Raw genomic sequence first — 27,710 nt, 5'->3', positions numbered from 1 at the left:
AGAGCATCAGCATGCTTGAATGCAGAAGATTCCAAGTTCCCTCCCTGGCATCTCCAAGATAGGGGTGAGAGAGACTCCTGCCTGCAATCTTGGAGAAGCTGCTGCCAGTAAATGTAGACAATACTGAGCCAGATGGATCAAATGGTCTGACTGAGTATAAGGCAGCTTCCTATGTTCCTAACATGGGTCTTTCCACTTTTAATGCAACACTCTAACCACTACCCCACAGTGGCTCTGTGTTTGGTTCTAGATATGCCCACCCATTGCCCTTTCCTGGTTCAGGGACCTTTAAAAGAACTGCATCCATTTTCTTAGGCTCCTGCTCTTGCCATCTGAAACCCTAACCCTATGAAACGTGATCGACGGTCTTGGTTCACTTGGGGCCAGCAAAAGCCCTTCCAATGACACAGTTCGTTTTGCAGACTGGGCTACAGGCACATCACAAATTCCACAGAGCTAACATCGATCCGATTCTCATGATGGACTTTTAACACCTTGCCACATATTTCAAAAATTTAAAAAGGTTTATTTAGTTCAGTACATTATTTTATTTGCCGAAACGCAACACATCATATTATGCCATATTTAAACACAACAAGCAATAAATAGAATGGCAAGTGTCATCAGCTTGATGTCTCAACTTTAACAACTTCATTGTCCTTCATCATAAGCTGGAATCAGCTCTGACTGCCAAAACCCTGCACGAAGTCAGGAAGGGGGAGCACAGATCCCCATCCTACACCTGGATTCATACTGATGAAGTCGTTCAAGTTCATCATAAAGTCTGGGAAAAAAGGGGGAAAGAAAAGAAAGGTATTGGTGGGAGGAAATGTTTCCTACGCCTGGAGATCTCAGGAATGTTGGCCCTGTTTTTCTCATGGCCAAGTCCCTGGCCATATAGCTTATAAGGGATAGGCCCAGGATTCACCCAAACCAGTAAAATTATTGCTAAGGGCAAGGGATGAAGAGATGGTGGGGACAGCAGAGCTGGATTACGGAAAAGGAGGAGACAGTTGAGAGAGAGAGGAGGTCAAGAGGACCCTCTGCCCACATACACTGGCCCCAGTCCAGACGTAGTAGCACACAATAGATGAGTTGGACACAAGATGCTAAATAAAGACTATGAATGGAGATGTGTACTTGCAGACGCATTGTCAGATTTATTAGTGGCATTTTAATCCTGCCCTTCACGGGCAGCAGAGCAGCATGAATAGGTCTCTCTCCCTGATTAATTTCATTCTCATGACAGCCTTGTGAGGTAGGATAGGCTGAGAAAGAGTGTTTCGCCCAAGGTCTTGCGGTAAGCTCTGGAACAGAGTAGGATTTGAATCCAAGTCTCCCCAATATAAGTCCACCACTCTAACCACTACATTACACTGACTTTCTAGACTGGGTTGAACACATATCCCTGTCTCCACTTTGCAATGCGGATGGATTTGGATGCAATCCAATGTAATAGATTTGGATGTAATCCAGCAAGAAAATCCACCCATGGGGCTGACGATCTTCGCTTCATCTAAGATGGCTGCCGTAGCGGAACTGAGATTCCTGGTAATTCCCAGGTTCTCACAAGATGCCCCTGCACACCTCAGGAATCAGAGATTCCCATTTAACTAACATTGTGCAGGTTGTGAGTACTGGTGCCCACTCTTTCTCTATCCTAAAAGTTTTTAAAATATTTTCATAAAACAGATGTTGAACCATTGGACCTAAATAAATAGTAGAAGGTGGGGAAGATGTTAGAGATCACCTTAGGGAAAATGTTAGAGCTATTGCTTACCTGGAGATCAACTTGGGGGAGATGTTAAACTATTGCTTACCTGCAGTTTCAATGCATGGGTAGGGTGGAGGAGTCTTCAGCCAATTCCCACTGGCATCCTTCATGTGGGACCGGTCAGAAGCAAACATCTTCAGGTACACATCAGCTCGAACCACTCTGACTTTTCTAAACAAGCCAAATACTTAAGTGATGGAAGTTGTATAGTCCATAGCAGAAACATCAGGAAGCAGTGGGCTGATTCTATTCCTAGTATTTTCCACTGCAGCTGAACCAAACATTAATTGTAAGCATCAAACTCCACAAATGTAATTAATTTGAATGGTGAAAATCCACTTTAAACATGTACATCTTGCAAATGAAATTCGTATGCCAGTATATGCCATTTTAAATCAAGTTTGAAATTAATATACAATTTGGGATGTAGAAGCAAATCAATAAAGAGTCTTGTGGCACCTTAAAAATTAACAAATGTATCATGGCATAAGCTTTTGCAGGCAAGAGCTCATTTCATCAGGTGCACAGTACGTGTCTTAGTCAAAGGTTAAGGTGTCACAGAACTTGTTGTTGCTGCAATAAACTATCAGACCTATTCTTCTAGAATTTCTCTCTACTAGTGGGCCCGGGCACAGAGCATCTGTGCCTCTAGTTGGGCTCTGCCCAGGCCCACCACTGCCGCCCGCGGCTCCGGCCAGGCCCACCGCCGCCTTGCCCGGCTTCCCCCGCCGCCTCCTCCAGCCAGACCCGCTGCCTCCTCCGGCTTCCCCTGGGCTCCAACTTCCCCCGGGCCCGCCGCCTCCTCCAGCTTCCCCCGCCGCCTCCTCCCGGCCGGGCGCGCCACCTCCTCTGGCCGGGCCCGCTGCCGCCCGCCGCCTGCCTGGGCCCGCCACCACCTCGCCCGGCTTCCCCCGCCGCCTCCTCGCCTCGCCCGGCCAGGCCCGGCGCCTCGGCCTGTCCCCATCGCTGCCAGGCCGGGCCCACCAGCGGCCATGGCCGCCGCCGCCGTTCTCCTGGGTGTGCCGCCAGGACCAATCAGGCGCCCCCGCAGCCCAGCCAATCAGCTGGGCTGCCGGGACGCATTTTTCCTGGGCACACCCAGGAGAATTATATATATAGATACAGGAAGTTTTCCATCTTGTGCCTACTCCATATTCGGTTGCATCTATGTGGTATAAAAGGACAAGTAAATAAAACACAAATTAAAAAAGCAATGAGTCTGGCTTGCTTGTATGTGTGTGTGTGTGTGTTTATTTAAACTATCACTTTAATGCTAATGTGAATTCAGGTCCAAATCTTGGCTGTTATTTAAGTGACACAAATAAGGTTTGTGCTTTACACTCACCTCCGAAATTCAGGATGAATAATGCTGTCCGATTTAAATGCCTCCTCAACGTAGGTGTCAAAAGGGCATGGGAAAGGTAGCACAGTGTCAAGATCATAAATAAAGTTCTGGCCCCTGCTTGACGTATGAAGCAAAACAACGTGGTAATCCTAGTAAAATACAATATTCTCGTTAACTGTAAATATCCACAATGATTAGAGAAGCTGGGAGAAATGTCCAAAATGTATGCACTTTATCTATAAAGCATGAATAAAAATATAACAAATCTTTAATTTTGCCATTATACATTTCTTAGTAGTGATAGTTGTTGGCTGGGAAAAGGAACTCAGGGCAAGCAAACCATAATCACAAGATCTGGTTGCAGTTTAAATCCAAATTTATCAGTGCTTAACACTTCCTGAAAAGGTGAAGTCAAGGGTCAGGTCTGTCTGACCACAGCTAATCTATAAGGGGCTTACAGCTGTTTTGAATTCCCTGATGCATTGAGACCAGGGCTTTGCATGAAGGGGTTAACATCCTTTTGGAAGGCTTCAGTGCAACCAAGCCTCAAAGGTCCACAACCTTAATGAGAAATTGAAACCCAGTAGCTGGACAGAGAGCCAGCATGGTGTAGTGGTTAGAGCGCTGGACTAGGTTGAGGGAGACCCAAGTTCAAAACCCCATGCAGCCATGAAACTCATTGAGGCGATTCTCACGATCGGTGAGAAGAGCCGTAAAGGGGTTTGCGGGGAGAGCGGGCTTAGTCCACTCTCCCCGCAGATGATTGGAAGGCAGCCCTGTCCCTGGGCAGCCGGATCAGCCACCCACATGACTGCCGGCTCCGTCATGGAGCCAGTGGGGGCTGCGGGGATCGGAGGCCATGTGGTCCCTGGAAGTTCCAGGATGCCCTGCACGGGCACTCGGGGCATCCTGGAGAGACCCCCTGAGCCTGGGAGGCTGCTTGTAGCCTCCTGGTTGGGGGTCTACTCGTGTGTTGCCGTGCGTCATGCCAACACACAAGCAAAAAGACAAGGGGTATTTATGAGGGTTAGCTGCCAGAAGCCACGCAGCTCCCGTTGCAGCACACGATCACCCCAAAGTGGGCTAGGCTCGCTCAGCCTACTTTTGGCCGATCGTGAGAATTGCCTTACTGGGTGACTCCGGGTCAGTCACTTATCTCTGGGCTGAACCTACCTCACAGAGAACTTGCAAGCATAGCCATGTACACCAATTTAGTTAGGAGGGAGTTAAAAGGGTTCCCCAAGCGGAAAACCCCACAAATAACCCAAACTCCCCCTGCAATAACTAAATTGGTCTACAAGAAAATTGTCTGCGGATGGGCAAAACCATAGGGGATGATTCTCCAAAAGTAAAGGGTCACCTGTATTTAGTTGTAAGAAAGTTCCATTGTGTATAATGGGGCTTACTCCCAGGAAAGTATGCCTAGGGTTGCAGCCTTCATTAGTTATTCATATGAACTATAGTCAATGAATCAACTGGTTAATTTGCATATGAGTGAAACCAATAGTTTCACTTCAAAAGCAAAAAGTGGGCTTTGTTTTTAGATTACTCTTGCTACAACACACATCTGCATCATCTAAGGAGGGGCGTTCCGTCCTGTGTAGGAGAGAAGTGGGACACCTCTTTTTAAGATGGTGTTTGCCATCTGCTGGCTTGTAGGAGAACTTGCATTTAAACATATCTCTTTTAAAAACCGGCTGCCTGATTAATCAGAGCTCCTTTCTAGTCAATCAAAAGATATACTGCAGTCTTAGTGGAGACTCTCTGTAGTGGGGGGGAAATGCACTCTGCAGTTGCTCAGAGACACTTTCATCTAACTTTATTCGTAAGTTCTAGATTTTAGCTCAGTACTGAAAACAGATGCCTTGGCAAAGGCTCATTACTTCCTGTCTGCCACCCCGGACTGCAACATGGAAATAATAATACTGGTCTGTCTTACAGAAGTGACACAAGGTTGTATCCAGACTTGCACAACCAGCAGAAAGCTAGGAATCTTTCTGCCCCTCCCTCCCCACTTCAGTTCCCAAAAAGCTGCTTCTGAGGGTCGTGGGACCCTCAGAAATAGGGGAACATGTGGCTGTTCAGAGGGGAATCCACTTAAGTCAGATGGAGGCACATTGCATGGGTGAGAATAATATCAATATGAAACACAGAGAGGAAGGTGTGAATTTCCTCACCCAAATCACAGGCTGATCTCCACATCCTGCTTGTTGCTTCCAAAGTGGTACCTGAGGGTTGCAAGGAATGGGTGGCTACATGTAAATAAGATAAACCAACATGATTTATACATGTGTATTTTTAGGCCGCTTTTCTGCTTTAAAGCCTCCAAAGTGGTGCAGAGTATTAAACACTTCACAATAAAATAACCAATTTATTAAAAAAAACAAACCACCAGTATGCAAAATAAAAATCAGCAAAAGGAAGTTAAAACTAAGCAGCAAAAAACCAGAGTCAGCCACACTGCTAGGAGTTCAGACAAGACAGTTTTTTCTTCATTACTCAACAAAATCAGTAGGCTCGATCACAATATTATTAGGGTGAAACAAGTTCAGGAACTGTGCATGGTCCCGTCTTGTGACCATGAGCAAGGAAAAAAGCAAGGTGGGGGTGGGGGAGGAAGTGATCATCTGGGAGAAAGCAGTTAGCGCTGGCGGTGTTTCCTCTTACCTCACTAAAGGGCTGGGTAAAGAGCTGGATAGGACGGTGCCCTCTGACCCAGCTCTTCTCTCCCAGACAATCACTTCCTCCCCTCCTAGCCTTCCTTTCCCCCTTGCACATGATCACAAAATGGAAGCCTGCACAGCTCCTGAACTAGGGTATGACACTTGTCCTACCCTAATCATCATCATGTGAACCAGCCTTGTAATTTGTTGTGGAAGGTGGACTGGGATCCAAAGAGCCCCATGCAAGTGTCGAAGATACTCCCGCACAAAGGGGACGCCTTTCCTCCCTTCTGAGTGCAGCCCTTCTAGGAATACTATTTATTTATTTATCACATTTATCATATTTTTATACCACCTGATATGTACATCTCTAGGCAGTGTATAAAATTTAAAACAATATTTAAAAATCAACACAGATTAAAATATACGAGACACAATAAAAATAACATAAAACAGTCATTAAACCAAATTATTAAAATCATGAAAATTAATTCTAATTAAAAACCTGCAAGAACAGGACAGTCTTGAGGTTCTTCTTGAAAACAAACGGAGAAGGAGATGCTCTTATTTTAGCAGGGAACATATTCCAAAGCCCCGGGTAGCCACAGAGAAAGCCCGGTCCTCGGTTGCCACCAAACGAGCAGGTAGCAACCATAACCGGACCTCTCCAGATCATAACAGGCGGCAGGGTTTATGACAAAGGAGGCACTCTCTTAAATCCTTGGACCTAAGCCATTAAGGGCTTTATAGGTAATAACCAGCACTTTGTATTTCACCTGGAAACATATCGACAGCCAGTGCAGTTCTTTCAAAATCAGTGTTATGTGGTCCCTTCGTGTTGTCCCAGAGACCATCTGGCTGCTGCATTCTATACCAATTGTAGTTTCCGAATGTACAAAGGCAGCCCCATTTAGAGTGCATTACAGTAGTCAAGCCTGAAGGTCACCAGCATATGTACCACTGCATATTTTAAGGTCATTTACCTCTAGAACCCATGCTAACTTGGCAAAGAGGCACCTTTTAACGTGGTGATTCTCTTTTATTTAGCAGGGGGAGAGTAACTGGCCCTATCTACTCCCAGCACAGTACCTCCAGTGACTGTTGCTGGGGTCTATCTTGTGTTTCTTTTTAGACTGTGAGCCCTTTGGGGAAAGGGATCCATCTTATTTATTTGTTGTTTCTCTGTGTAAACCACCCTGAGCCATTTTTGGAAGGGCGGTATAGAAATTGAATAAAATAGATAGATAGATAGATAGATAGATAGATAGATAGATAGATAGATAGATAGATAGATAGATAGATATGACATAGCTGACATATCAGCTGAAGCTGATAAAAAGCACTCCTGGCCACTGCCTCAACCTGAGAAAACAGGGAGAGCTTTCGGTCCAGGAGCACTCCCAAGCTACGTACTTGATCTTTCAAGGGGAGTGCAACCCCATCCAAAATAGGCAGATCTATACCATCTCTTGGGTCCCGCCCCCCCACAGTCAGTACCTCCATCTTATTTGGATTCAACTTTAGTTTGTTATCCCTCATCCAGCCCATTACCTCTTCCAGGCAGGCATTTAGGGAAGATATGCCATTTCCTGATGAGGTTGACATGGAGAAATAGATCTGGGTGTCATCAGCATATTGATAACACCCAGCATCAAACCTCCTGATGATCTCTCCCAGCAGTTTCATGTAGATGTTAAAGAGCCTTGTGGAACTCCACACTTTCATTCTCACTTTGCAGAACAGTTTCCAGCAACACCATCTGGAATCTACCAGAGAGGTAGGAATGGAACCACTGTAAAACAGTGCCACCCAATCCTACCATCCTCAGGCAGTCCAGAAGGATACCATGGTTGATTGTATCGAAAGCCACAGAGAGACCCAAAAGGATCAGCACATTCCCTCTGTCGATAGCCAGCTGGAGATCATTCATCAGGGCAACCAAGACAGTCTCAACCCCATAGCCCACAAAAGGCAGTCTGAAATGGGTCTAGATAATTTGCATCATCCAAAACTATTCCAGAGGGTCCTCTGACCTTCGGGAGCAGCTTCTAGGGGCATACGGGTGCTGAATTGAGAAGAAAATGCCTGAACACCATCCAGTTCCTGACCACAGAATTTAGTGCAAGAGCTATTTTTATTATTAGAAATGCAATCGTCTTTCAAACCAGATTCTCATTTGGCCTTCCTGGAGCTATTAGTTGATTTGGATCACAATGACCCATTTGACTTTCCAAGAGTAAAGGCAGGAATTGCTATTCTCTTTTGCCTTCCCTTGTCACTTCGTCACATTTGTCTTTCTCAGTCGGGACAAGGAGAGCTGCTCTTGTGGTAGCAAGCAAGACTTGTTCCCTTTGCTAAGCAGGCTCTGCCTTTGTATAGATTTGGATGGGTGACTACATGTGAGCACTGTCTGCTGTAAGATATTCTCCTTAGGGGATGCAGCCATAGCTCAGTGGTAGAGCAGAAGGTCCCAGGTTTAAACCCTGGCATCTCCAGACAGGAATCCTGTTTGAAATCTTGGGGAGCTGCTGCCAATCAGTCTTTTCAGTACTGAGCTAGATGGACAATGGTCTGACTCAGCAAAAGGCAGTAGGAATGTGCACAGACCGGTTTGGAGGCCATTCTACTGGCCTCCGAACCGGTCCGGACATGGGGTGGTTTTGGTTTGGCACTGAGGTGAGGGGGTTCCATTAAGGGCGGCGGGGGGGTGGCTTTACTTACCCCTCCCGCGCTTTCCACCTTTTGAACCGTAAATATTGAAAAAATCCAGGCGGCAGGATCCCTCGCCGCCCGCTTCAATTCAAGACGATGGCGCCTCCCTGTTAAAGAAATCGGGTGGCAGGATACTTCCCTGCCGCCCACTTGAAACCCCTGCTGCTGCCGCCCCCTTAAATCTCGCCCAGACCCGACTGCGCTCTCTACAAACAGGCAGGCGGCAGCGGGATGTACTGCTGCCCGCCCGCCCCCTTTCTCCTTGTCTGGCGTCCGTCCTGCAAGTCTTCGGGAAGCCTTCTGCGCGTGCGCGCGCAGAAGGCTTCCTAAACACTTCTGCAGATGGCAGGGAAGGGGGCGGGCGAGCGGGAGTACATCCCGCTGCCGCCCGCCCGTTTGTAGAGAGCGTGGTCGGGTCCGGGCGAGATTTAAGGGGGCGAAAGGGGGCGGCAGCAGCAGGGGGCTTCAAGGGGGCGGCAGGGAAGTATCCTGCCGCCCGATTTCTTTAACAGGGAGGCGCCATCGTCTTGAATTGAAGCGGGCGGCGAGGGATCCTGCCGCCTGGATTTCTTCAATATTTACGGTTCAAAAGGTGGAAAGCGCGGGAGGGGTAAGTAAAGTGCCCCCCTGCCCTTAATGGAACCCCCTCACCCCAGTGCCGAACCGCAGCTCCCGGATCCATGCACACTCCTAAAAGGCAGCGACCTATGTTCTTAACCTAGTGTTTCTTCAGGCACCACCAGGTCTGCCTTTTCTTTCTGCTTACTCTACAGTCAAGCTTCGCTTGCACTGAAGCCCCAAACCACTTCTTAAGTTTGGAGGAGATTGAAACAGAGGGTATAGTTTGGCATGTGACGCTGCTGCAGTGGAAATTAGGGATGTGCACAGACCAGTTCAGAGGTCCTTTTCCAGACCTCTCAATTGGTCCGGCTGGGGTGGTGGTTTAAAGGTAACCCCCAAGGAGGGTGCTCTTACCTTCCCCGCATTTCTCCCGCCGGCACTGTCTGCAAAATTGCTGGCACGAGGCGGCAACATACCCTCTTGCAGCCCCAGTCAGAGTCAGACCGGAAGTGGCCTGACGATGACCGGGGCGGCAAGAGGGTACACTGCTGCCCCACGCCAGTGATTTTGCAGACAGCGCTGGTGGGGGAAATGCAGTGCACGGGCCGTCTGCCAGTTTGTCCACATACCTAGTGGAAATGGCCTCGTGGCTTAGGCCCTGGATATCTAAGAGAAGGTCTTCTTCATCATGAGCCCCACCGCCCATTGAGGTCATCCGGAGAGATCCATCTCCAGCTGCCAGCAGCTTGGCTGATGGCCACACAGGGACAGGCTTTCTTGGTTGCTGCTCCAAGACCATGGAATGTGCTCCCTACTGAGATACGATCCTCCCCATCTCTGATAATTTTTTAAAAGCATTTGAAAACCCACCTCTTGACCCAAGCTTTTTCAGTTCTTTAAAATTTTAAGGTTTTAATTTGTGGGTGATTTTTAAATTGTTAAATTGTTTTATGTTTCTGTATATGTTATAACTTGTTTTATGCTATTGTTAACAGCCCAGAGATGAGAGTTTGGGGTGGTGTACAAATTTGATTAATAAATAAAGAAAACAGATGGCAGAAGGGAACCCTGTGTATGCACAGTATTGCTGAGTCCAGAAACTGTAGGCTTCAAAACAAGAACTGTTCTTTAAACATCTGCTCAACAGCTATGCTCATTCACTATTCAGGCAAACTAAGGGCATATCTGAACCAAACATTTTGTTTCATTTCATTTCCCTTTTATCCCTTGCTGTCTCCAGATCTCCTTCTTCCTCTCAAATTTGCAAAGCCATTTTAAAAAATTGTCTTGTTCTTAATAAACGCTGACAATGCAGAATTCAGTTTATGCACCCATAGATTTTGCCCCGACCACTGTGATGCACAGTATCAAAGAAGGGGAAAAGTGTGTCAGAAGGGATTTTTTAATGGTGTCATGCAGTAGCCACATTTAACCCCTGAGATAGATAGATAGATAGATAGATAGATAGATAGATAGATAGATAGATAGATAGATTTATTTGTAAAGGCAAAATTAGGAGAGGAGAGCTGGTCTTGTGGTAGCAAGCATGACTTGTCCCCTTAGCTAAACAGGGTCTGCCCCGGTTGCATATGAATGGGAGACTTGAAGTGTGAGCACTGCAAGATATTTCCCTCAGGGGATGAAGCTGCTCTGGGAAGAGCAGAAAGTTTCAAGTTCCCTCCCTAGCTTCTCCAAGATAGGGCTGAGAGAGATTCCTGCCTGCAATTTTGGAGAAGCCACTGCCAGTCTGTGAAGACAATACTGAGCTAGATAGACCAATGGTCTGACTCAGTATATGGCAGCTTCCTATGTTCCTAGTCATACTGTGCGGAAGGAGGCAATGGTAAACCCCTCCTGTATTCTACCAAAGAAAACCACAGGGCTCTGTGTGCGCCAGGAGTCGCAATGACTTGACGGCACACTTTACCTTTACCTAGGTTGCAAATTCACCATAAACATTTATTTTAATGAAGAAAAAACAAGGCTCTAATTGTAAAGGAAAAAGTGAAACAATGATTAGGAATCGCAACAATGCAAGACTTCTCTCCAGGAAGTTTCTACCTTTGTAATGAAGTGATGCACTAAACAGGACAAAGATCATAGAGTGTAATTTCTTGAGCAAACTGTATGAAAATTGCTCATCTGGACTAGGATAGCTACATCCTGCTCCTTCTCTTTTAACAGCATCAGAAACAACAACATAGAAATTTAGCAGATGAAGTTTTCCTGGTATGGAGAATGGCTGGCATCCTAACAGTGTGCTACTTACTGCAAGGCGGTTTTGCAAAATCTAGAGCTTGCATTCCAACCGAGAGTTGTGCTAATGCAAGCATGTTTGTACTTGCACAACAGATGAACAACCTGTGTGGCACACCTCATCTGTTTCAAAGGGAACTTTTTCACAACAGCGCAACAACATGATCTTCTTGCACGAGCACAACTTTGTTGCAGAAATGCGCCATTCGTCAGGATGTCAGCCACTGTAATGGGAAAAGTTTCACCAGCTGTGATAGGGAATGTTGCACCAACACTGGCCTTTGCCAAGTTACTGTCCAAGGTGGAAGAAGAAAATATGTTAAAAAACAACCACCACCCTAATCTGGGTTCCAGTAAAAGGCAGGGGGAGCACTAAGCTACAGAAACTGTAAAATCTTGGTGTTGAACAACACACCAGGCTCCAGCTTTTGACCCCCATACCCTGAGCCCAAGCTGGTGCTTCAGCTTCACGTCTGCGTCACAACTTACCATCTTTCTATCATTGGAAATGAAAACAGCATAAAACTCCTCCAAGGGATATTGATTCCGGTTTTGGATGAATTCACAAAGTTTCCATACATTTTCCTCGCTGTGGAAAAACACACACATGCACACAATTTAAATTTCACATTCTCTCCTGGTAATAACATTTTAATAGTGAATATATGTATTGATATTGAATTGCACAGCATTTAAAAATTCTTCTAAGGATTATAAATTTTTAAAATAATAATATCTCTAATTTCCATGTACACATCTCTTTCTAATACTTTGGTCCAATCTCTTTTTAGAATTTTCTGTGCATATAAATGTACTGAAGTCAGGACTTCCAAAATCCATGCCTACCCCACAGACACTTTTGGATACCAGCTGCACTGATGCAAATTCATTTTGTCCAGAATAGTTGTCCCTTGAAGAAGATGCGCACAGTCCTTTGAAGGTATTACAATGCACGGGGTGGGAAATGGAAGTGGAGGGATAGATGCACTGATATTTCAATGTGTTGCAAAGCTGCCCTTACACAGGAAGCTGCCTTATACTGAGTCAGACTATTGGTTAGGGATGTGTACAAACCTGTTTGGACACTGGTTCGAACACTGGGAGGTTCGAAGGTGTCGGACTTTAAGGATGGAGGAGGGTGCACTTACCCCTCCCTCCGCTTTCCCCCAACCGGTGCTCGGTTTTTGTAAAGTCCTTCGGGGCGGCAGCATACCTCCCTGCTGCCCTGTCCCCTCTTTGGCCAGAAATACCTGGCGTGCATGCGCACGTTGGGTGGGCTCGCCCACGCGCCAGGTACATCCAACCACTTCTGGCTGAAGAGGAGATGGGGCACATCTAAAAGGTGTTCAACATATGTGCTGGTTACACACACACACACTTTTATATATTTTATTTAGTTAGTTTTTAGGCCACTTTTCACTTAAAAGCTCTAAAGCAGCTTACAATACCAAAAAGCAACATAAAACAAACCTTAACACCAAATCAATACAGTTTACACCTGGGCCATAGATTACTGGCATGCAAATGCTATACTTAGACAGGCCTTTCAGGGGGCACACACCTTTTAAATATTCTAGCTTTGTAAATGCCTATCCAGGTAGGTGCTTTCTGTGCAATGATATCACATTTCAATTGTATCTTACTCGGATATGTACAGTTAATACGAAGCTGTCTTATATGGAGTCAGCCTATTAGTCCATCTAGCCCAGTACTGTCTCCTATCAGCACTTTCAGATGTCCCCTGCTAAGTAAATGAGCAAAGAGGCACCTTTTAAAAGTGGTGATTCTCTTTATTTAGCGGGGGAGAGCAACTGGCCCTATCCACCGCCAGCACAACATCCCTCCAGTGGCTGTTTTGCTGGTGTCTATGTTTCTTTTTTAGATTGTGAGCCCTTGGGGGGACAGGGAGCCATTTATAAATATTCGGTATATAAATATTTGTCGTATTCATATTTGAAGCATTGCTGCTTTCACATTGCAGTAGATATAGGAGGTTTTGGAGACACAGTACATTGATCCAAGCCCTTGTCCCTCCTATTTCTGTTCGATCTGGATATGCAGCAGTGCTATCAACAGTGTCCGGAAGTGCAGTCAATGCACAGCTGAACCGCTGTTCTCAAAAAGTAATTGTCCATTAGTAACTATGACAATTTAAGTGCAGTAAATGTACAGGTTAACTGCAGATGTATGACAATGGTAAAGAATGATTCAACAAGGTGCAACAATCCCAAACTAAACACCCTGTCTGGAGGACATGCCTGGCAGAGACTCTGTCAAACTTCAGACAAGGGATTACGCAGGTTATGCAGGTAAAAAGCTAACTTCTATCTAGTCAGACAACGCATTGGTCCTTCTAGCAGTACCGGTTCTATGCTGACCGGAAGTGGCTCCCCCAGTTTCAGGTGGCTATTTTCCAGTCCTACCTGGAGATGCCAGAGATTGAACCTGGGACCCTTTGCAGGGAAAACAGATGCTCTGCCACTGAGCTAGTCTGTCCCCTTTTGCCAATCCTGCCACCAGCATGCAAAGCTTGTGCTCTACCACCAAACTGAGTTCTGAGTCCACCAAAAACCTCTCAAGGTCTGAACACAGCAACCTTAACTCGATAAGGTGACTGGCATTATTATGCTTTATAGAGGAACTGATACTCTGAGCGTTATTATTATATGAATATTTATATACCTGTTTTCTCCAAAACGTTTTCAAAGCAGTTTACACATACAGTGCTCAAGAAGGAACATAGGAAGCTGCCATATACGGAATCAGACCACACACCCACTTAGCTCAGTATTGTCTTCACAGACTGGCAGCGGCTTCTCCAAGGTTGCAGTCAGGAGTCGCTCTCAGCCCTATCTTGGAGATGCCAGGGAGGGAACGTGGAACCTTCTGCTCTTCCCAGAGCGGCTCCATCCCAAGGGGAATATCTTACAGTGCTCCCATTCATATGCAACCAGGGCAGACCCTGCTTAGCTAAGTGGACAGGTCATGCTTGCTACCACAAGACAAGCTCTCTTCCCTACGAGGATGGGGCCGTAGCTAGGGGTTGAGCATCTGTTTGCATGCAGAAGGCCCAAGGTTCAATTCTTAACATCTTCAGCTAGAGCTGGGAAGGACACCTGCCTGAACCCTTGGAGAGCCACTGCCAGTGGGTGCAGGAGCGTTCCCAGACTGCGGTTTTACTTCGATTAACCACAGAAGAGCAAGTGTGCTCTCTCCCTGTGAGCTGTTGGGAAGCACTCCATACACAATTTGGGTTTTTCATTGCACATTGGAACTTAGCCCGATTTCTGTCCGGAATAATAAAAAAAATATATCCCAATTTTTGCGTCGGTTTTTAAAGCAAATTCAAAATATCCATAACGCGCAGCAGCACTTCACCCCTCTTAATCCTAAAGTAAAGCCTACTGTCTGGGAAAGCTCCAGGCAATATTTAGCAAGATGGACCCAGGGTCTGACTGGGTATAAGGCCTCTTTCTATGTTCCTAAAAGGGATCACACAGTCAAACACACACACCAGCAAGAGCTGCTGAAGAGACACTAAGCTGGGCTGAATTCTTAGCCACTGCTATGATGAGGGCCTCAGTGGTCCCTAGGCTTGGGTCCCCAGACGCTGCTGGACTACAACTCCCATCATCCCCCGTCACAGCAGCTTTGGCCAGTGTGGCGGGGGGTGATGGGAGTTGTAGTCCGGCAGCGTCTGCGATCCAAGCCTGGGAACCCAGCCTGGCCCGTGGAACTTTGGGTGTTCTGGAACAGGTGGCCTCGATTATGCGATGTCCTAGAACCAAGCCTTGCTCCAGGGGACGGCGACCGTCTGGACGCTCGGGCAACCCTAAGCCGGCGCCAAAATCCCCTCTCCTCCTCCCTCGGCCCTTACCAGTAGCAGCTGGTGTACACGCAGGCGGGCCGAGCGGGCACAGCGAGCGGATAGGTAGCGGCGGCAGCAGCAAGCGCGGAGGCCGGCTGCTCCATGTGGACCCTCGCTCAGCTGGCAGTAGGGAGCGCGGCGTGAGGGGCTCATTTCCCGAGCAGGCGGCAGCCGCAGCAGCCCCAGCGGCGGCTCTCCCAACGATGGGAAGCTAGCTACTTCGGGAGCTCCAGGAAGCGTTGCTTGGTGTGTACACAAGCAGCTCATGGGGCGACGAGTTACACAGAATTCCTTCCCCGGGAAACCAGGCTGCTTTGCAAGGGAGGCGGGGGCGTCTGCTGCTGCTGCTGCTGCAGGGCTCTGTGGAGCCTGAAGGCACACACGGGAGCAAAAATGAATTTTGTAAAAGAATTGGTTGTTGGTTGCCGGGGGGGGGGGGGCGATATACTGGAAAAGGAAGAACTAAGACGGACCTCCAGGAATAATTTCATTAAGAGTTGGCATCGCTAAGTGAGATGTGGCTGCGAGCCTTTCTTCAAGCCCCGCTGCATGCAAGGGAGTTTCTAGGGATAAGGACTAGCTGGGACGGGACGGAGCTGGCCCTTTTCTGAATAAAAGAAACGGGGGCAAACAACAGCGGGATGCAGGAGGGTCACCAGAACAATGCTTTAGGTCGGAAACCCAATAATTTAATTTATTCAACACCGTCCCAGCCAGAGCCCATTTGAAACAGAAGGGAACAAGCCGAAAAGGATGTTATAAACAACTTCTGTGCAGAAAGAAAGAAAAAGTGGAATATGTTAGAGGCACATGAGAACAATATTTGGAAATAAATCTATGAAATATTTTTTATTAGTCCTTTGCCAGCCAAAATCCTATATTTTACAAAATATAATCATGCTTCTTTAAAAAAATAGAGAGTGAATACAGTTAGGAACTTGGGAAAAACCTAGTCTTGGATTCAGGTAAGTACGATAATTAACAACCATACAAAAGATTCCACACATACATGTTTATATGTGTGTGTGGTCTAGTGGACTGGGGAGACCTGAGTTCAAATCCTCATTCAGCCATGAAACTCACTGGGTGACTCTGGGCCAGTTATGTATCTCTCAGCCTAATCTACCTCACAGGGTTGTTGTGGGGATAAACATAACCATGTTCACCACTCTGGGCTCCTTGGAGGAAGAGTGGAATATAAATGTAATTAATAATATACACATATACACAAAATATATACTTAATATACTACAATTATTCTACAAACACAAAAAATAGACAAAATAGTCAAGCCCAATTTTTAACAGCAAAAAAAGTAAGAGATAATAAGCCATAATGTATAGATTTAATTTCCAAAATTTTATGTACCTAGGATCGCTGCCTTAGGGCCCCCCTAAGTTTCCTCATTGAATGGGGATAGTATTAGAGCATCCACATGCAGAAGGTCCTAGGTTCACTCTTTGGCAGCATCTCCACTCTCTTGGAGAGACTCCTGTCTGAAAATTTGGAGAGCTGCTGCCAGCCAGTGTAGACAATTCTCAGCTACGTAGACCAGTGATAGCCTCAGATTCCTGCCTTTCTTCTCCACCCTGTCTTAAATTGGGTTGCCAATTCAAGCAGGTTATTCCTGGATATTTATTATTTTCCAATATTTTTCTCAATATCATGCCATTAAGGTCTCCAGGATTGCTTTCAACAGTCAACTGGAAAGATACTGATTGCTGGATACTTCAGGCCAATCCTGGAGGATTGGCAGCCCTACCTATCAACATTGGCTTTAGTCTTGATAACAGACAAAGGAAAGACAATTTGCAGCAGAGGGCATAGCAGCCCTGTAAGCCTTTGTCAGCAAAAAACAACAGAGTTTTGTGTTGCAAATTAATTGTAGTGTAAGCTTTTATCTAAGACCTACCCTGAACTCAAGACAGAAGTGGGGAAATGTTTTTCCTAAAATGAAGCCAACAAGCCAAACAATGCAAGGACACAGTCATGGGTGGGTCACAGTACCTTGCAGAGCACAAATGAATCTAATCATGCACTTGATACAATCAGCATGGCAATGTGAGTGTGATCTAAGTGGCAAAGCACCTGGCAGGCCCTCTCAGAGGTCCCAGAGTGGCCCAGGCCACTTCCAGCTTTTGAGACTCCTAGCCATAATAATTATTTTTTAAATGATGACAAAATAAAATAAGGCATCAAAAAGATAGTGGGACATAATTTGAATTTTTAAAATTTAACAAAGCTTTTCTAGCCTTTTTCTGTACAAATGCATTAATTATTAGGAAAAATCTAATTTCTTGCAATGCCACAGTCAATATTAAGCATGGTGAGCCCCTTCAAATGCTACTCTCGTCCCACAGTTGAATGAGACAACAGTCCTAATAGGAATGCACATAAAAGCAACTTGCTAAGCTCATCAAATTTCAAAAAATTGTCTAAATTTGAGGCCCTCTTTCAGTTTAAGGCCCAAGCTAAATGCCCCCCCCCTTGCCCCACTCTGATTGGCCCTGAGCAGAGGCACAGCAAAATTAAGAGTTTCAGTGGTCAAGTCTCTGTTCTCCATGGTACTATGTCCTAGTAAATACCAAAGAAAAGAGATCATAGTTTTTTGTGGTGAGCAAGAGAGTAAGTCCTACTGAATTTGATGGAGCCCTTGTTCAGTGGTAGCACATTTGCTTTGCATGCGGATGCAGAAGGTCCCAGGTTCAATCCTGGCATCTCCAGGTAGGGCTAGGAAAGATTCCTGTCTGAAACTTCAGAGTCAGCATAGGCAGTACTGAGCTAGATGAACCAATGGTCTGATTCATTATAGGGCAGCTTCCTATGTTCTTATGACTTACTGTTGAATAAAAATCCATACGATTGGGTGCAAATGAAATAAAGTGGAGCCTTAAAGAGGAAACAGGTTGCCACCTCTCCTGACCCTTAAGGTTGCCAGCTCTGACTGAACCTATTCCTGGAGATTCCGCCCCCCCCCCCTCAATATTTTCTTGGAATATATCATCCAATATATTTTTTCATTATACTATTTCCAACATTTCCCACAATATCAAGCCATTTAAATCTCCAAGAATTTTGGAGACTCCAGGTCAGTTCCTGTACCTTTAACAACAATCCTCATGTACAGAAATTAGGGGAAGCATTTCTTAGTGATAGCAAAAATCACCAATCCTATCACCAAGTGATAGGAAAAGTCCCGCCCTCTTTCCTAAGGCAGCAAGAATCTCAATAGTCTTGGATGAGATGTGACCTGTAGCTGCTGGGAAGGGACTCTTTTCCCACCGGGTGGAGAAAACTCGGTTTGCTGTCTGCTTTGGAGAACTGTTGCCACCGGTTGCATTACTGGTAAGTATGGCTTTCTATCTATTATATATTTTTGAAGAATTTGTGCAAAATAAAGTTATACTTCCTGATGACCTAGAGACCAAATTTTGCATACACAACTCTGCCACTGCAATTAGCTGGATGCACTACTTTTTTCACCAGAATGTGCACAGTGAACACTTAAATAATTTTTGTAGCTTTTGAAGAAATTCTGAATATCATACTTTGGAATTGCAGAGTATGATATATGCATATTCTGAATATCATACTCTGGTGAAAACAGTCCAAATTTTGCATGAATACCCCTGCTTCTTAAAATAGCTAAATGCACTACTTTTAACACCAGAATTAATAACTATAGTTTAACTGTTATTGCTCTCAACAGATTTTAACACTCATTAATCAGACCAGTATTTCCAAAACAACATAATGCTCATGAAAAGATCTTTTCCAGATTCAAATATACTATGATTCAAACTTACCATATGTGTTTATTATACAATAAGTGAATAATGTTTGAGATTGAAATTCTACAAACTTCAAACTGGTTTCACATTTCTTTTGCAAGCACAAGCAAATAAGTCTATAGCATATGTTTAATTTCTGGAACTTTCCTAGTAGTGTAATATATGCAAAATGACAACCAGTCTTCTAATATTTTATTGAACAGGGAGTGTTTACTCTTTCTTATAGTAATATAGAATTCAGAAAACGTAGGCTTATTGGAAAGAGCTCTGTGTCAGGCCTCCCCCTGCCCCCCCCATCCTGCAAAGGGATCCTATGCAGGTTGACTTGGATGTAAGTCTCAGGTCCCTGTAAACAGGTCTCGCTCTGCTACCAGGCGGGGGGTTGTAGGGAGCCCATATCGAACAGCAAACTGTTTAAGGGTTGTTGTTTTTTTTTTAAACCACCACTAAAAAGATCAAAATGTCTTAGGCTAGCCCTGATAAGAGCATATCTTCCTTAGTCATACATGGGCGAAACGGCGAGACAGTTTTGTGCAGTAGGTATCCTTGGCACCTCGTGGAATGGTTAACATCTTGCTTTAAAGGTAATTTTTTCACTTTATGAATTCAGTATAAATTGCAGTGTTTTTCCAGACAGATGTTTGCTCTTCTTCTGTTAAGGATATATTGCATTTTCCCTTAAATATGTTTAAGATATATTACATTAAATATGTTTAGGATATATTGCATTTTCCCTTAAATTAAATATGGCATTGATGGGGAAATGTGATTCTTTTAATGTGGAAATAAAATTGTGAGGGGCCATTTCATCTATTGATTGAGCTAGTCTTTTCTAGATTGTGAGCCCTTTGGGGACAGGGAACCTATCTTATTTATTTTGCTTTGTAAACCACTTTGAGAACTCCGCTGGAAGAATGGTATATAAATTTTAGTAGTAGTAGTATTCTCCAGAGGCCACCTAATGGCGCAGTGGGGAAGTAACTTGCCTAGGGAGCAAGAGGCTGATGGTTCGAATCCTCGCTGGTATGTTTCCAAGACTATGGGGAACACCTATATCGGGCATTAGCAATATAGGAAGGTGCTGAAAGGCATCATCTCATACTGCGTGGAAGATGGCAATGGCAAACCCCTCCTGTATTCTACCAAAGAAAACCGCAGGGCTCTGTGGTTGCCAGGACACCAACTTGATGGCACAACTTTACTAGTATTCTCCAAACAAAATGTGGAAAAACCACCTCTCAGTGAGTTTCCAGACTCTCTTCCCAACTATGTAGGTTTCCTCACTGCTGAGTGGGAGAGATTTAAGTGTGCAGAGGATTTTAGGAGTTTTGAGGCTTTATTAGCAAATTTTGAAACTGTCTCTTACTACAAAAAGGAACTAGCCCTCTTTAGGTGTTAATTACTTAGTAGTTTGCATCTTGCTCTGCCTATTCATCCCTAGTAGATACAAATGGGGAGTAGGTCACACTACTCTCACAGCTGATTGGATGTTAATGCAGTCTGATAGATTCCTTTGTGTTTTGCAAAGTACTGCAAGATAACCTTCTGCTTTCTCTCATATTGCTTGAGGCCTCACTTTGGGGGGGAAAGGTGTGTTTTTCTTCTCTTTACTCATATTTATTTACTATTTTGTTACACTTTTATCCCACCCATCCTTAGAAACATAGGAAGCTGCCATATACTGAGTCAGACTATTGGTCTATCTAGCTCAGTATTGTCTGCACAGACTGGCAGCGGCTTCTCCAAGGTTGCAAGCAGGAATCTCTCTCAGCCCTATCTTGGAGAAGCCAGGGAGGGAACTTGGAACCTTCTGCTCTTCCCAGAGCGGCTTCATCCCCTGAGGGGAATATCTTACAGTACTGCTCACGCATCAAGTCTCCCATTCATATGCAACCAGGGTGGAACCTGCTTAGCTAAGGGGGCAAGTCATGCTTGCTACCACAAGACCTGATCTTCAAGGAGCTCAGGGCAGCATACATTATTTTCCCCACCCCATCCTTGCAAAACCCTGTGAGGCATGTTGATCTGAAAGAATTGGCCATGCCATGCCTGCTGGAGTCCAAACTCCCCATTTCCAGTGACTGCAATGGTCCTGGGCTGCAGAGTACCCACTCTCAAGTTATTTACAATGTAAACTGCACAGGTCTATTCAGGAGTAAGCCCCACTGAGTTCAGCTGAGTTTACTCCCAGGAAAGTGAGTAATAGGATTGCAGTCTCGTTTAAATTCAGTTAAATTTCTATCCCAACCTTTCTCCAAAGAACTCAGGGTGGTGCACATCTCTTCTCCCATTTATTCTTGTGATACCCCGTGAGGTAAGCGAGGCTAAGAGACAGTGACTGGCCCAGGGTTGCCTAATGAATTGATTACTATTGCCCCACTTTAATAGTCACTTAATGAATCTACCCAAGTGTGCACTGGCTGGAGGAATAAGCTTATTAGATAGTAAAAAAACATACTGGTTTCAGACCAGAGTTAAGGCTACCACATTTTTGGCTCAGGCTTCACAAAGATGGGGAGGATGGAGTGCTCCTCACCTGTGAAGATGCCCCATATTGTCCTGGTCCCCTACAGACTGAAGAAGCATCTGTATTGCTAGAGGAATTATCCCATGAGTTTAGTATCCCTATGACTCTTGTCTGTTGTTTACTTCATTAGCTTGCAGGACAACTTCTCTTCAAAGACCAAGGAAAAGTTTGGTTATATGGACGGCAAGTTGTAAGCGAGCACAATTTGTGACATTGCACATCATTACTGGGTATGTGGCATGTCTGTTAAGGCATCAGTCAATTTCCCAACTTTTTGGAGCCTGAGCTCAAAGGAAATAGTAAAAAATCTGCTGGTTTCAGACCAGAGTTAAGGCTATTTAATTTATTATGGCTTTTATTCTGGCTGCAGGCTATCCTTCTGGAACTAGCAAATTATGTTGGATATCTTAATTCTGTGTTTTATGTTTTTATTTATATTGTAAATGAATAAAACATGATATTGCTTCTATATAGGGTTGCTACCCTTCAAGCACTGGCCTGGAGACTCCAGAATTGGCCTGGAGCAATTGGCATCAAGGCAATCCTGGATATTTAACAGGTTCAACTTGCGAAAAATACTGGAGAGGGGGAAACTCCAGGAAAAGCTTCAGAGTTGGCAACTTTACTGCTCAACCTTGTGGCTACTAATGTGTACGTGTGCACACGTATGCATGCTCCTAATGTTGTCGATGTAGTGCTGGATGATGGGACCCTCAGGTCGGATGGTACTCAACATGCTACTGAGGAAGAACTGAGGATCTCTCAGCGTATCGATGGTATTTATGACACTAAAGGCTTTTGGACGTCTAGCTGCTAATGTTGCCGTGCGGGAAAAGAAAATCCGAAGCAGCAAAGACAGAATTACAATGGGAACATGGAACATAAGAAGCATGAATATGGGAGAGCTCGACACAGTGAAAGATGAAATGAATCAACTACAGATTGACATTTTGGGCATCAGTGAATTAAAATGGACTGGAATGGGACACTTTCAGTCAGAAAATCATACAGTTTACTACTCAGGACACGAAAACCAAAGAAGGAATGGTGTTGCTTTCATAGTCAGGAAGGATATAGCAATGACAGTACTTGGGTACAATGTGGTCAGTGACCGACTAATATCAATTAGATTTCATGGACAACTCTTTAAGATGACAGTTCTTCAAGTCTCTGCTCCAATGAGTGATGCAGAAGAAGAGGAAGTTGATGAGTTTTATTCTCAAGTTCAGTCTGAAATTGACAGAACATGTAAGCAAGATGTGATGCTGGTGGTTGGAGACTGGAATGCCAAAGTTGGAAAAGGTAAGGAGGAAAACACAGTCGGCCTATATGGCCTAGGAAACAGAAACTAAGCAGGAGAACGACTTATTAGTTTCTTCCAGGCAATGATCTCTTCATTGCTAACACATTCTTTAAACAACCAAAGTGGCGTCTATACACATGGACATCACCAGATGGAGTACACAGAACAGAAATCAAATTGATCACATTATTGGTGCAAGGAGGTGGAAGAGCTCAGTTATAACAGCAAAGACATGCCTGGGGGCCGATTGTGGAACAGATCACGAACTGCTCATATGCAAGTTCCAAGTCAAGCTAAAGTGGAAAAACAAAGCTATCCATCTTCTACAACATGATCTTGAGAATGTGCCCACCATTTTCAAGGAGAACATCAGGAACCGCTTTGAAGTTCTGAACCTCATTGATAGGGAACAAGAGAAACTGTGGAATGGAATCAAATAAGTTAAGGACGAATGTGAAAAGAGACTGTCAAAGACTAAGAAACAGAAGAAAGCAAAATGGATGTCAGAACAGATGGTGGAAATTGCCAAGAAGAGGAGAGAAGCCAAAGTCAAGAAAGAGAAAGACTTCAGGTAGGAACTTAATAGGCATTTCAGAAAGCTGTTAGAGACAAGGAGCAGTATTACAATAACTTCTGTAAAGACTTTGAGGATGGAAATAGACACGGAAAAACAAGGAAAGTTTTCCAAAAGATCTCTGAACTCAGAGGGAGGTTCCAACCTTGAACTGGTATGTTAAGGGATGCCAAAGGACAGATAGTAATTGATTCAGAGAAGATCAAACAGAGATGGAAGGAGTATACTGAAAATCTGTACCGCAGGGACATCAACATCCAAGATACTCTAGAAGATATTCCCTACTTGCAAGAACTTCTAGTACTGGAATATGAGGTTAGATCAGCACTCTGGTCATTACCAAGTTGGAAGGCTACAGGAATTGCTGAAATAGCTATAGAAATATGGCAGTCAACAGAAGAAGAATCAGTCAAGGCTCTAACCAAACTATGCCAGCAAATTTGGAGAACGACACAGTGGCGAACAGATTGGAAGAGGTCAGTCTACATTTCCCCACCAAAGAAAGGAGACATAACAGATTGCACAAACAATTGCACAATATCCTTAATTTCACATGCTAGCAAAATAAACCACCCTGAGCCTTTTGGAAAGGCGGTATAAAAGTTTTAATAATAAATAATGCTCAGGATCATCCAATGTAGATTAGAGCCCTATGTGGAAAGCGAATTGCCGGATGTTCAAGCTGGTTTCAGAAAAGGCTGAGGAACAAGAGACCCCATTCTCATGCACGCTGGATAATTGAGAAAGCCAAAAAATACCAGAAAGAAGTCAATATGTGCTTCATTGACTACAGAAAGGCCTTCGATTGAGAAACCTATACACAGGACAAGAAGCCACAGTCCAGATGGAACATGGTGAAACGGACTCATTCCAGATCGGCAAAGGAGTAAGACAAGGCTGTATACTTTCTTCTTTATTCAACTTCTGTGCTGAACATATACTAAGAGAAGCTGGATTGGAAGAAGATGAGCGTGGTTATAAAGTTGGAGGAAGAAACATCAATAACCTGCACTACATTGATGACACCACTCTGATCCTGAGAAAGCGGATGATCTGCAAGCTCTAGTAATGAAAGTCAACGAGATAGTGAAAAAATGGAGCTACGACTAAATGTAAAGAAGACTAAACTAATGACAATGGGTACAGCAACCAGCCTCAGAATTGATAATGAGGACATTGATGTGGTGGATAGCTTCTGCCTTTTAGGATTGCAAAGGATCTAGCAGTCAAGAAATATGCTGCGGACTAGCACTTGGTAGGGTTGCAATGAAGGCCTTGAAAAGGATATTTAGATGATGTGACATGTCTACACCTACAAAGATTTAGAATCATTTGGACAATGTTTTTTCCTGTGACACTCTATGGATGCGAAAGTTGGACTTCGAAGAAGCAAGACAGAAAAAGCATTGGTGCTTTTGAACTTTGGTGCTGAAGAAGACTTCTGAGGATACCATGGGCAGCCAGTAAAACAAACAAATTGATCATAGAACAGATCAATCCAGAATTTTCACTCGAGGCAGAAATGACCAGGTTCAAACTATCATACTTTGGACACATTATGCGAAAACCCAGCTCCCTTGAGAAGTCCATAATGCTGGGAAAAGTTGAAGGCAAGAGAAGAAGAGGACGACCAGCAACAAGGTGGATGGACTCGATTAGGACAGCAATGAATGCACCACTGAGAGACCTTAAAGGCCAAGTTGGAGACAGATCATCCTGGAGAGAATCTATCTGTGTGGAGGCTAAGAGTCGACACCGACTTGAGGCACTTAATCAATCAATCAATCAATCAAATGTATACATGTGCATCTTAACAATGTGCTGCTTTTCTCCCCCTCTCTTAAAAAGTACAGCAATAGCGTAGGAGCTCTTGTGTGACTGACTGTCACTAAACGCTTCGTGTTGGCAGGCAAAGCTGCCTGGCAGGAGCAGGAAACAACAGGCGGATCGCGCGCCGTCCTCTAAGCCAATCAGAGCGCGGCAAAACAAGTTGCCCTCAAAAGTTCCAGCGCGCCAAAAACACCGAAATCTCGGCGCGCGAAGTAGCGTGTCCCTCCGCCAGTAGAGAACTGTCTGGAACTACTTACGGATGAAATAGCTCCGAGATCTAAAGGTAACCCGAGAACGTCCAGTACTAGGAACTGAAGGGAAAGTAATTCATGGCTTGATGCCGGCTTGTGCCTCCGTGAGGGGAGGAGGAGGAGGAGGAGGGATGGGAACAAAAAGAGCTGAGTCGCGGAGGGATTCGCAGGGTGGTTGGTGACGCGGTAGCGCTCGGTCTGTGGCGCCAGAATTTGGAGGCGACTGAGGGGAGAAGTGGACGTTGCTGCGGCTTGCTGGGAGTTGCTGCTCCGGACGGCCATGGTGATGCTCCGAAGTGGCGGGGGCGGTGCGAGCCGCCCGGACCCTCATGACGGCGGCGGTGCTGCGCCGGCGGCTCCCAGCAATAATAGCCGCCGCCGAGACGCTACGTCGGGGCCCCTCTTCGACGCGATGGAATCCAGCTCCGAGTTCCTTTCGCTGGAGGTGTCGACCCCCTCCGTGGCGCGGAGCCGGCGAAGCGCGGGGAAGGGAAGCCCCACCCCCGCCCGCGGGAGAGCAGCGGCGGCGGTGAGTGAGGGCAGAGGGGGACGGGTGAGCATCGTGTCAGCCACAGAGCCCCTTCGGGGTACCCTGCTGGGGCGGGAGGGGAGGCCTCTGGGGATGCTGCACGTCGGGGATTCTTAACCTGGGGTCCCCAGATGTTGATGTACTACAACTCCCATCATCCCCAGCCACAAAGGCCGCGGGGGGTAATGGGAGTTGTACTCCAACAACATCTGGGGACCCAAAGTTACGAAACGCTGCGGTACGGGAATACAACGTCCCGACTGGTGGTGGTGGTGGTGGTTTTTGTGTGTGTGTGGGGAGTTTGCCCCTGACGTTAGAAAACGGAGGAGAGTTGTGCTCCAGAGCCTCGAGGGGGCTTGCTTGCATGGGAGTTGAATGACTGATCTCAAGATCTGAAGAAGCCTCTGGTCAGCTGTTCCTGTGCAGCAAAATAGGAACATGAGCAGCTTTGCTAAGTTTTTGGAAGTGAAATCTTCTCTCAAACTGTTCAGTGTTGGCTACTGTTGTGTATAGCAATTTCCCATTGAAGTGCTCTAGTTATAAGTTCTCCCTTTTTTGCACTGCTAGATACAGCTAGGGTGAAGGATAATAGGATCCCCAGTAGTCCATTTCAGAGGAATATAATGTTTGTATTATATGCTTATTTGTGGCTATGGGTATTTATATACTGCTTTTCACCAAAATTTCCCAGAGCAGCCTTACATAGAAAAATAATAAATGAAGATGGTTCACAACCTAAAGTAGATAAATCTAAAGTAGATGACAGCAACAGTCATTGGAAGGGGTGCTGTGCTGGGGTTGGAGAGAGACAGTTGCTCCCCCCCCCCCAAATAGAAGAGAACCACCATTTTAAAAAGTGTATCTTGGCTCAGCACAGGTCAGGCAGGATCCCTTGGCAAGGTTCTGGCTGCCAAGAAAAATCAAGCCATACTGTAAAACTGTAAAATGTACTGTAAAAATCCAGAGTTTAGAAAAGCCTTTCTCCAGCCAAGTTTTCTTTCTCCTCACACTGATTTGGAAGGACAAGGTTTTTTTAACCGCAGACGTGACAAGACTCCAGATCTTATACAGGTGAAACTCGGAAAATTAGAATATCGTGCAAAAGTCCATTAATTTCAGTAATGCAAATTAAAAGGTGAAACTGATATATGAGACAGACGCATTACATGCAAAGCGAGGTAAGTCAAGCCTTAATTTGTTATAATTGTGATGATCATGGCGTACAGCTCATGAAAACCCCAAATCCACAATCTCAGAAAATTAGAATATTACATGGAACCAAGAAGACAAGGATTGAAGAATAGAACAATATCAGACCTCTGAAAAGTATAAGCATGCATATGTATTCAGTACTTGGTTTGGGCCCCTTTTGCAGCAATTACTGCCTCAATGTGGCGTGGCATGGATGCTATCAGCCTGTGGCACTGATGAAGTATTATGGAAGACCAGGATGCTTCATTAGCAGCCTTTAGCTTTTCTGCATTGTTTGGTCTCATGTCTCTCATCCTTCTCTTGGCAATGCCCCATAGATTCTCTATGGGGTCAGGTCAGGCGAGTTTGCTGGCCAATCAAGCACAGTATACTGTATACTTTTCAGAGGTCCGATATTGTTCTTTTCTTCAATCCTTGTCTTCTTGGTTCCATGTAATATTCTAATTTTCTGAGATTGTGGATTTGGGGGTTTTCATGAGCTGTACTCATCACAATTATAACAAATTAAGGCTTG

The 27,710-nt window shown here is 45.1% G+C and overlaps 2 protein-coding genes across 9 annotated transcripts in view; one reads left to right on the top strand and one right to left on the bottom strand.

The window, feature by feature from the left end:
- Positions 1-505: 505 nt before the first annotated feature.
- On the bottom strand, positions 506-25,278 carry NTAQ1 (N-terminal glutamine amidase 1). Of its 5 annotated transcripts, XM_053250633.1 has the most exons (7): positions 25,176-25,278; positions 21,507-21,644; positions 11,801-11,900; positions 5,297-5,347; positions 3,120-3,268; positions 1,821-1,945; positions 506-784 (listed from the first exon to the last, which is right to left on the bottom strand). In XM_053250633.1, exons 2-7 carry the CDS (start codon positions 21,554-21,556, stop codon positions 678-680), a joined length of 582 nt encoding a protein of 193 aa, XP_053106608.1. In that variant the 5' UTR covers positions 21,557-21,644; positions 25,176-25,278; the 3' UTR covers positions 506-677. The 5 variants fall into 5 exon arrangements, with proteins under 5 accessions (XP_053106608.1, XP_053106607.1, XP_053106610.1 ...); XM_053250632.1 differs by having other exon boundaries at positions 21,507-25,230; XM_053250635.1 differs by lacking the exon at positions 21,507-21,644 and having other exon boundaries at positions 25,176-25,198.
- ATAD2 (ATPase family AAA domain containing 2) overlaps positions 18,382-27,710 on the top strand; it is a 124,332-nt gene continuing 115,003 nt past the window's right edge. The window contains exons 1-2 of one of the 4 annotated variants that reach the window (XM_053250624.1): positions 18,390-18,524; positions 19,471-19,554. Coding sequence is in view for 1 of the 4 variants with exons in the window: in XM_053250622.1 (XP_053106597.1) it covers positions 25,736-25,984 (249 nt within the window). In the remaining 3 variants the exon portion in view is untranslated. Of the gene's footprint in view, positions 18,525-19,470; positions 19,555-25,426; positions 25,488-25,572; positions 25,985-27,710 lie in introns of those variants that run through there. The other 3 variants (XM_053250623.1, XM_053250625.1, XM_053250622.1) reach the window with 3 other exon arrangements.

Source organism: Hemicordylus capensis, chromosome 4 (genome assembly GCF_027244095.1).
Source record: "Hemicordylus capensis ecotype Gifberg chromosome 4, rHemCap1.1.pri, whole genome shotgun sequence".
NCBI lineage: Eukaryota > Metazoa > Chordata > Lepidosauria > Squamata > Cordylidae > Hemicordylus > Hemicordylus capensis.
This window is presented reverse-complemented; position numbering and strand designations above follow the sequence as displayed.